This window comes from Trichechus manatus, unplaced genomic scaffold (genome assembly GCF_000243295.1).
Source record: "Trichechus manatus latirostris isolate Lorelei unplaced genomic scaffold, TriManLat1.0 scaffold00005, whole genome shotgun sequence".
Classification (NCBI taxonomy): Eukaryota; Metazoa; Chordata; class Mammalia; order Sirenia; family Trichechidae; genus Trichechus; species Trichechus manatus.
Genome location: NW_004443941.1, coordinates 27,353,575 through 27,363,845, shown reverse-complemented (window position 1 = coordinate 27,363,845; position 10,271 = coordinate 27,353,575). Strand labels below are relative to the sequence as shown.

Genomic DNA, 10,271 nt, shown 5'->3' with positions numbered 1-10,271 from the left:
AAAAAAAAAAAAAAAAAATAGCTACAAAACTAAGACAGCTACAACAAGTGCTGATATTCTGTAGATATATGTAGATGATTTCCTTGGTTTCCCACCCAGGGAAGTGAAGAAGATTGGTTCCAACTAGTTCTCATTCTACAATTCTCACCCTCCCTTTAACACTAGCCTTGAAGATTCTTTGATACTTTTGTACAAACCCAACACATAATTCCAGAAAGTCAGGATGAAAGTAAAAAGCCACAAGCTCCTGGGACCCAGTCTCGGTGGCGTCCCACATCCAGGAGTCTGCGCATAGAGTCTGAGCCTGGGAAACCGTTCTGAGGGCCTTCCCAAGCTTAACTGGACTGTCGCTAATATGTAGAATTCTAAAACAGTCATGGAAATAAGTAGTAGCCCAAGCGTCTGGGACCTGGAAAGGGCCCGGTGAAAGTCTGGTGATGGGTACAAATAAATGAATATGCCCTGCATCTTACTGCCTCCTTCTTACTTTTTATTTTTCCCATTGGAATGTCAGTAGGGTCTGGGTGGAGACAGAAAGAAGCGAGAGAATGCCCAGGGAATCCAATGGGAGAGAATCAGAATAACAGAGTCCTTGTGCATTCCTCAGGCTGCAGAGTTGACTTGTCATTTGTCATCGACGGGAGCTCAAGCATTGGCAAACGTCGATTCCGAATCCAGAAGCAGTTCCTGGTTGATATTGCCCAAGCTCTTGACATTGGCCCTGCTGGTCCACTGATGGGTGTTGTTCAATATGGGTAAGTGCCATTAATGTCCAGAAACAAAGTGATGCCGTGCACTTCATTTTGTGCCATAAATGATTTTTTTAAAAAAAGATCCTAGTGCACAGATTTACCTGTGCTTTATTGGCTATGCAAAGGCATTTGATTGTGTGGATCATTACAAATTATGAATAACACTGTGAAGAATGGGAATTTCAGAACACTTGGTTGTGCTCATGAGGAACCAAGAGGCAGTCATTCAAACACAACAAGGCGATATTGCGTGGTTTAAAGTCAGGAAACCTGTGCGTCAGTGTTGTATCCTTTCACCATACTTATTCAATCTGTATGCTGAGCAAATAATCCAAGAAGCTGGACTATATAAAGAAGAACGCAGCATCAGGATTGGAGGAAGACTCATTAACAACCCGCGATATGCAGATCATACAACCTTACTTGCTGAAAGTAAGGAAGACTTGAAGCACTTATTGATGAAGATCAAAGACTAGAGCCTTCAGTATGGATTACACCTCAACATTAAAAAAAAAAAAAAAAAAATCCTTACATCTGGACCAATAAGCAACATCATGATAAACAGAGAAAAGATTGAAGTTGTCAAGGATTCCATTTTACTTGGATCCACAATCAACGCCCATGGAAGCAGCAGTCAAGACATCAAATGATGTATTGCATTGGGTAAATCTGTTGCAAAAGACCTGTTTAAAGTGTAAAAAAGCAACATGTCACTTTAAGGACTGTGGTGCGCCTGACCCAGGCCATGGTGTTTTCAATCACCTCATATGCATATGAAAGCTGGACAATGAATAAGGAAGACCGAAAAAGAATTGATGCCTTTGAATTATGGTGTTGGTGAAGAATATTGACTATACCATGGACTGCTAGAAGAAGAATGAACAAATCTGTCTTGGAAGAAGTACAGCCAGAGTACTTCTTAGAAGCAAGGATGGCGAGACTTCGTTTCACATACTTTGGACATGTTATCAGGAGGGACCAGTCCCTGGAGAAGGACATCATGCTTGGTAAAGTAGAGGGTCATCAAAAAAGAGGAAGACCCTCAATGAGATGGTTTGACACAGTGGCTGCAATAATGGACTAAAGCATAACAACAATTGTGAGGATGGCCCAGGACTGGACAATGTTTCATTCTGTTGTACATACGGTTGCTATGAGTCAACTTGACGGCGCCTAACAACAACAGTTCTCAGATTAGTTTTCTTTCTTAATGCAAATATAAATGAAACGGAAGCAGTCCAGGTGCCACATAAAAAATTTGAGACTTCCAGAAAGGACCCATTGCTGGGGGGTTAATTCTGACCCATAGCGACCCTATAGGACAGGGTAGAACTGCACCATAGGGTTTCCTAGGCTGTAATCTTTACGGGAGCAGATGGCCATATCTTTGTCCCGCACAGTGGCTGGTGGATTCAAACCACCAAGGTTTCAATCAGCAGCTGAGCCCTTAACCACTTTACCACCAGGGGAAGGACAGGTTAATAAACACTTGTAAGTAAATAGCATTTGTACTCGTAGTTGGTAAAGAGGGTAGTTGTTAGCGTGGGAATCAGGAGATCTGGGTTTAAGTCCTAGCTCTAAAGCTAACACAATGTATGGCCTTGGACCAGGGTTTCATCTCTCTGATCATCAGTTTCATCATCTGTAGATAAAGAAGGCCCAACCCCCTTTCCACCCTGACTATTACAACATGTGTTTGAGGGGCTGCGCCCTGCACTGCCGCCTATAGATGAGACACCTAGAAAACAGCGCTTTCGGTTATAATTTTCTTCAGAGTCCACACCCTCTGCCAGAAGATGGGAATCTTCAAGTGTCTGGATAACCTTAGGCCTCTGTGCTGGTACTGGAAATGCTTACCAGGCAATGGGGCAAGATTGGATGAGGAAGAGGGTGGCCCCCAACAGGCAGCTGGCTGCACCAGGTGACTGTCCCCAGTTGGTTTTATTATTTTACTTAGGTTAGAAATTAAGGTGTTGGTTAAGAGCTTGGCTGCTAACCAAAAGGTTGGCGGTTCAAATTCACCAGCCGCTCCTTGGAAACCCTATGGGGCAGTTCTACTTTGTCCCATAGGGTCACTGTGGGTCAGAATCGACTCAGCGGCAACGGTTTATTGACATCCATTCTTAACCTTTTCTCTTACTGGAGATGATGAATCAGTCTTATTTCAGATATGAATAGGTTTCTTCCTGAAACAGATAAACAAATATTGACAGATAATGAACAATTGAAAGAACACGCATAAATCTCAAATATGAACCATTGAGGGTAGAATAATTATTGCACAAATTGAAACACTTTCCACAAAGGACCATCACACATGATGTGATGCCTCCCTCCCCTCAGACCTGCAGCTTAACGTTGGAAGTAGAAAACAGAGCTTGGTGCCCCTTGCTCAGAGCAGCAGCCACAGCTCATAAGACCCTCCTGAACATCCAAAACGTTCATACCCAATGACATCCAGGGAGTCTCCAGCCCCCTTCAAAGGTTTCCCAAGGGTCTGTTGTAGCAACATTGTAATCAATGTTATTTATGTCAACTATATAAAAATAACCAATTGCTGCAAATGCTAACTCTCAATGTCAAATTATCTATCCTGAGGGTTTTTATTTGAAATAGAATTGTTTGGTGTCATTGTTTTCTAGTTTTCAAAATGTCAGCCCGTTTTTATTCCTAAGTTATTTTTTAAGGACAGCAAACTGACAGCAGGCTTCTCCAGGGAAGAAATCTAAGTGTTTGAGTATCAGCTGTCCCTGGTCAATTTTATTTGGGGTTCAAAGCTTGGTGTGTTATCTTGTGTTAAAAATAGCTGTTCTAGAAGCTTGTGTACACCGAAGTTTGTAGTATAATATGAAAATAAGGTGATAAATATGTCAAGGAAAAGCAATGGCATGAAAATAGTGTTGTGTGCAGATGCAAACATGGATTAAAGAATAAATGTATCAGGGAAGGAAAAAAAATTCAATAAAGACTACCCCCCTTCCCTTCTCCCCCCCAAAAAAAGCCAAAACATTTTTTTCCACATTTTTCTGATATGATCACCATTTGCAGGAAAGATTTTACCTCCAGGTTTCCTAATTCCACTTTCTAAACCCGTCCTTTGCTGTCCCAGAGTCCTCATTAATTTGGAGCCCTTAAGGGAAGTGTGTGTCTTTTCCTTCATTTTCTGCCCCTATAAGCTAATCCATCATCTTCACCCGCCTCCGGCAGCAGGCAGGGAGTGGAAAGCATGATGCACTGGGGACAGGATATCTGAATTCTGCCCTGGCTCTGCTGTGTGACTTTAAGCAAGTCACTTAACCTCTCCATGTAAGTGCCACCATCTGTAATGTAGGGGGCTAGACAGGATGATTTATGAGGGCTCTGCCAGCCCCGATGTCCTGTAACTCAGTGATTAACTGCATCCCGAGACACCGCAGCAATGAACTGTGGATGAACAGAGTAGGCGAGCTGTCCCCACCCCCCTCCAGCCTCAGGGTTCCTATCAGGCCGAGACCATCAATGAAGCTTACACGGAGGTCATCAGGGACAGATGACCCAATAAACAAGGTACACACGGGTTTAATTGTGTTTACTCACTAACCTGCAGTGTACAACCCATGTGAAATTGGGCACTACAGATTAGTAAGTAAACACAATTAAGCCCGTGTGCACCTTGCTTACTGTAAGCCGGTGGTACATACCATGCTTACTGGTTAATCCACCCCTGGAGGTCATACATCCATCTGTGGGGAATAAAATAAATTGGAGGGTGGCATAAGAACAAAAGGATGCGGCTGAAGCAGAGACGCACTTGTCCAGCTGAAATTGCTTTTGATTTCAGTCACCCAGCTTCCTCCTCTGTGTGTCTCTCTTCAGTCCCTTCTTTATCAAACAGGTATTAGCAAGAGGGGGTGGGGCAGGTAAGGGTAAGGGTGCAGAGTTAGATGCAGTCTGGAAGCCTGTGTTTCTAAAGAAGGAAAAGCACGTGCTTACCTGGTTGGGTTGCTGATTTCTTGAAAGGCACTGTGGGCTGTGGGCTCCTACTAGATTCTTTGTTGTTGTTGTTAGTTGCCACCCAGTTGGCTCCGACTCATGGCGACCCCACGTACAATAGAATGAAACATTGCCCAGTCCTGCACTACCTGCACAATCGTTGGTGTGCTTGAGCCCATTGTTGCTGTCACTGCGTGTTTTGAGTGCCTTCCAACCTAGAGGGCTCATCTTGCAGCACTATATTGGACAATGATCTGTTGTCGTGCATAGGGTTTTCATTGGCTAATTCGTAGATCATCAGGCTTTTCTTCCTAGTCTGTGTTAGTCTGGAAGCTCTGCTGAAACCTGTCCACCATGTGTGACCTTGCTGGTATTTGAAATACTGGTGGCATAGCTTCCAGCATCACAACAACACACAAGCCACTATAGTATGACAAACTGACTGATGGGTGGTGGAATATCTTCTATACTCCCACTCGAATTGCCCCTGCTCTCTTGGACTCACAGACCATTGTGGCTTTCAGAACACCTGGATTCATCTCCTCATGCTACAGTGAGGAAATGGGGCCCTACAGAGTAATAACCACTCCATCAAGAGTAAGCACTTGAAGGGGAGGCTTAGTTTGGGGAGGATCTGGCCAAGGGGCAAGGACTCTGCAACCAGAATTTCTCCTTCCTCTAATGCTTCTCCGCTCGGTGACCACTGGTCCACACTGTGCACTGCTCCACCAGAAGAGCCCTTCCCTTGGTTTTCCTTAGGAGATGGGACCAGGCTAGAATTTAAAAGGACCCATATTAAATATTAAGGGGAGGCAAAAGGGAAATAAATTTAAAAAAATACAAGATGTATAAAAACGGCCTTGTTTACAAAATGCAGTGCTCATTCTGCATCCTGACTGCTAAGTGTCCTAGTCAAAGGTCTTTTGGGTGCAAGGGACAGAAAGCCACTCCAGGTAGCTCAGGTGAAGAGAGATATACAGGAAGGAGAGTGCTTACAGGACTGACAAGTCCTGCGCTCCCTCCCTCTCTCGACAGTTCTTTTCATCTCCAGTTCTCTCTTCTTGCCCACCCATTCTCCTCTCATCAGACCAGTATCCTCTGCCAGGCTCTTGGTTTCTGTTCCTCCACACTGGCTGAGTTTTCATGTCTGGCCCAGGCCCGGGGAAAAGCCTCAACCACTGTGTCAACTGGCAACGCTCCCTCCCCCATGTCCTCACTTCTACGCATGCAGAGACTCATCAGCCACCATCCAGCATGGTTGCTAACCATCTGGCAACCACAGCATTCCTGCCATGATTATCACACACCTGCAGTAAGCGGGGCAGCCTTCAATGCAGACTCAGAGAGGCTGAGTGACTTTCCCAAGAACACACAGCTAAATGCATGACCACTGGGAAGACAGCAAATATTAATCTCAGGTCAATCCCCAAGTGTCAAATAAAATTGACTTCAGAGTTAAATAGGCTACTGAGGATCTTGCTTATCTGCCAAGAACACTTCTGATAATTGAAGCGTTCCTCCAGAATGAAGACTGAGACACTGTGCTTGAACTAAAGGCCAAGGATCAAGCCTTTGTCTTGCACATGCATTCAAATTTAAAATTATACGGCCAACAGGCTCGTAATTGTACTTAATACCAACAGGAACACTAAAAGGCCAAATGAAAGTGGAGTCAGAACAAGTAGCTATTAGGTGAACTCTAGCAAACAGAATGAACAAGGCCAGACAGATTGCATTTTAGCTGTAGTCTATACCCACAGGTGCTAAATGCCCTCCAGATCTTCAATATGATCTCATTTTAATCCCCAATTTCAGTATAAAAGGAACATAAGCACACATGTTCTTTTGAACTTTGTAATCGACCTTAGGATATCAAAATTGGGAAAAGTTTTTTGAAAACAGTGGAACATTGGCTTTTCTTCATTTAAAAATGAAATAGACTATTCTTTGCTCGGGGTTCAATGAAAATTCCACCCCTTTGAAGGGAGTGGCTCTGAATTGGGCTGCATCCCCTTCCTCTTCTTACTTCTCAGCTCACCTACCCTCAGCATTAGACCAAAAGACTCAACCACACTCTCAGCTGAGCCTCCCTTCCTGCCCAAAAAAGGAGGAAGGATGTGCAGAGGCTCCCGTAGATGAGCTGAGCCACCAAGTGCAGGAGTGGGAGAAGCAGCACAGGGTCAAGTCTGGTGTCATAGGCGGAATAATGGCCCCTAAAGCTGTGCACCTCCTGATCCCTGGAACTTGTGATTATGTTACTTTATATGGCAAAAGGGACTTTGCAGATATATTTAAAGTTAAGGACCTCAAGATGGGGAGATTATTCTGGATTATCCAGTAGGCCCAATATAATCACATGAGTCCTTAAAAGTTGTGAACCCTCCTGGAACCATGAAGGTTGGATGAACCCCTGAAACTATTGCCCTGAGATAATCTTTAAACCTTAAACCAAAATCATCCCCTGAAGAATAGTTTAGCTGAACTAGTAAAGAAGGTCTGCCTTGAGCATTGTGCTCTTTTAAGAACTATCTATGTGGGATCAGACTGACAACAACAACTCCAAAGATTAGATAGGAACCTTAGGGGGCAGTGAATTTATGCTAATGGGGGAGAAACAACTAAAAAGAGGAGGGTGAGAATGGTTACACAACTTGAAGAATATAATCAATGTCCCTAAATGGTACATGTAGAAAAGAAAGGGGGGGATAATGGGCCACCTCTTTGGGTTACTGTTGTTGTCATTAGGTGCTGTCGAGTCAGTTCTGACTCATAGCAACCCAATGTACAACAAAACAAAACACTGCCTAGTGCTGTGCCAGCCTCACAATCATTGTTACGCTTGAGCCCATTGTTGCAGTCACTTTGTCAATCCATCTCATTGAGGATCTTCCTCTTTTTCGATGACCCTCTACTTTACAAGCATGATGTCCTTCTCCAGGGACTGGTCCCTCCTGATAACATGTCCAAAGTATGTGAGACGAAGTCTCGCCATCCTTGCTTCTAAGCAGCATTCTGGCTGTACTTCTTCCAAGACAGATTTGTTCATTCTTCTTCTAGCAGTCCATGGTATAGTCAATATTTTCACCAACACCATAATTCAAAGGCATCAGTTCTTCTTTGGTCTTCTTTATTCATTGTCCAGCTTTGATATGCGTATGAGGTGATTGAAAACACCACGGCCTGGGTCAGGTGCACCTTAGTCCTTAAAGTGACACTTTCCTTTTTAATACTTTAAAGAGATCTTTTGCAGTAGATTTGCCCACTGCAGTACGTCATTTGATTTCTTAACAGCTGCGTCCATGGGCGTTGATTGTGAATCCAAGTAAAATGAAATCCTTGACAACTTCAATCTTTTCTCTGTTTATCATGATGTGGCTTATTGGTCCAGTTGCGAGGATTTTTATTTTCTTTATGTTAAGGTGTAATCCATACAGAAGGCTGTAGTCTTTTTTTTGCCTCCTGCCCTTGAAGAGTTTTATTCTAGGTTAAAGCCAAAAGTTTAATAGAAAATGGTTGTCTGGCCTTAGAAGCCCAATAGGAACTTCTTTTTTTTTAATTGTTATAGTTTAAATGAAGTTTACATTTCAAGTTAGTCTCCCATACAAAAATTTATACATACATTGTTATGTGACTCTAATTGCTCTCCCCATACTGTGACAGTACACTCCTCCTTACCACCCCTGATTCCCCATGTCCATTCAACCAGCTCCTAACCCTCCCTGCCTTCCCATCTCACCTCTGGACAGAAGCTACCCGTTTAGTCTCTTGTATCTACTTGAGCTAAGAAGCACAATCCTCACAAATATCACTTTATGTCCCACAGTCCAGTCCAATCCCTGTCTGAAGAGCTGGCCTTGGAAATTGTTTTAGCTCTGGGCTGATAGAGAATCCAGGGGCCATGTTCTCTGGGGTTCCTCCAGTCTCAGTCAGACCATTAAGTCTGGTTTTCTTATTAGAATTTGAGTTCTGCACCCCACCTTTCTCCTGCTCCATCAGGGACTCTCTATTGTGTTCCCTTGTCAGGGTGGTCATTGGTGGTAGCCGGGAACCATCTGGTTCTTCTGGTCTCAGGCTGATGAAATCTCTGGTTTATGTGGCCCTTTCTGTCTCTGCGGCCAATACTTTCCTTGTCTTTGGTGTTCTTCGTTCTCCTTTATTCCAGGTGGCTGGGACCAATTGATGCATCTTAGATGGCCGCTTGCAAGCTTTTAAGACCCCAGACGCCACTCACCAAAGTAGGAGGCAGAACATTTTCTTAATAAGCTTTGTTATGCCAGTTGACCTAGATGTCCCCTGAAAGCATAGTCCCCAGATCCCTACTCCTGCTACTCTGTCCCTCAAAGTGTTTGATTGTGTTCAGGAAATTTCTTAGCTTTGGTTTAGTCCAGTTGTGCTGACTTCCCCTGTAGTGTGTGCTGTCCTTCCCTTCACCTAAGATAATACTTGTCTACTATCTAGTTAGTGAATAACCCTCACCCTCCCTCCCCAACCTCATAACCATCAAAGAATGTTGTCTTCTATAATTAAACCTTTTCTTGAGTTCTTATAATTGTGGTCTTATACAATATTTGTCCTTCTGTGACTGACTATATTCACTCAACATAATGATCTCCAGATTCCTCCATGTTATAAGATCTTTCACGGGTTCATCGTTGTTCTTTATTGTTGCGTAGTATTCCATTGTGTGGATATACCATAATTTGTTTATTTGTCCGCTGATGGGCACCTAGGTTGTTTCCATCTTTTTGCTGTTGTGAACAGTGCTGCAGTGAACATGGGTGTGCATATATCTATTCGTGTGATGGCTCTTATTTCTCCAGGATATATTCCAAGGAGCGGGATAGCTGGATCGTATGGTACTTCTATTTCTAGCTTTTTAAGGAAGCGCCAAATCGATTTCCAAAGTGGTTGTACCATTTTACATTCCCATCAACAGTGTATAAGTGTTACAGTCTCTCCACAACCTCTCCAGCATTTATTATTTTGTGTTTTTTGGATTCATGCTAGCTGTGTTGGGGTGAGATGATATCTCATTGTAGTTTTGATCTGCATTTCTGTAATGGTTAATGATCGTGAGCATTTCTTCACGTGTCTGTTAGCAGCCTGAATATCTTCTTTGACAAAGTGCCTTTTCATAACCGTTGCCCATTTTTTAAATGGGTTATTTGTCTTTTTGTTCGGGAGGTTTTGCAGTATCTTGTAGATTTTAGAGATTAGACGTTGATCGGATTTGTCGTAGCCAAAATTTTTTTCCCAGTCTTTTGACTCTTTTGGTGAAGTCTTTTGATGAGCGTAAGTGTTTGATTTTTAGGAGCTCCCAGTTATCTCATCTGTCTTTCAGTGCTTGTGCATTATTACTTATGGTTCATATTGTGTTTATGCCATGTATTCGGGCTCCTAGAGTTGTCCCTATTTTTTCTTCCATGATCTTTATTGTTTTCAATTTTATATTTAAGTCTTTGATCCATTTTGAGTTAGTTTTTGTGCGTGGTGTGAGGTATGGGTCTTGTTTCAGTTTTTTGCAGATGGATATCCAGTTATGCCAGC

General features: G+C 43.1%; 1 protein-coding gene across 3 annotated transcripts in view; it reads left to right on the top strand.

The window, feature by feature from the left end:
- VIT (vitrin) overlaps positions 1-10,271 on the top strand; it is a 140,948-nt gene that overhangs the window by 102,188 nt on the left and 28,489 nt on the right. For all 3 annotated transcript variants that reach the window (XM_004369564.1, XM_004369562.1, XM_004369563.1), the window contains one exon: positions 608-755. In XM_004369564.1, coding sequence (XP_004369621.1) covers positions 608-755 — 148 coding nt within the window. The remainder of the gene's footprint in view (positions 1-607; positions 756-10,271) is intronic.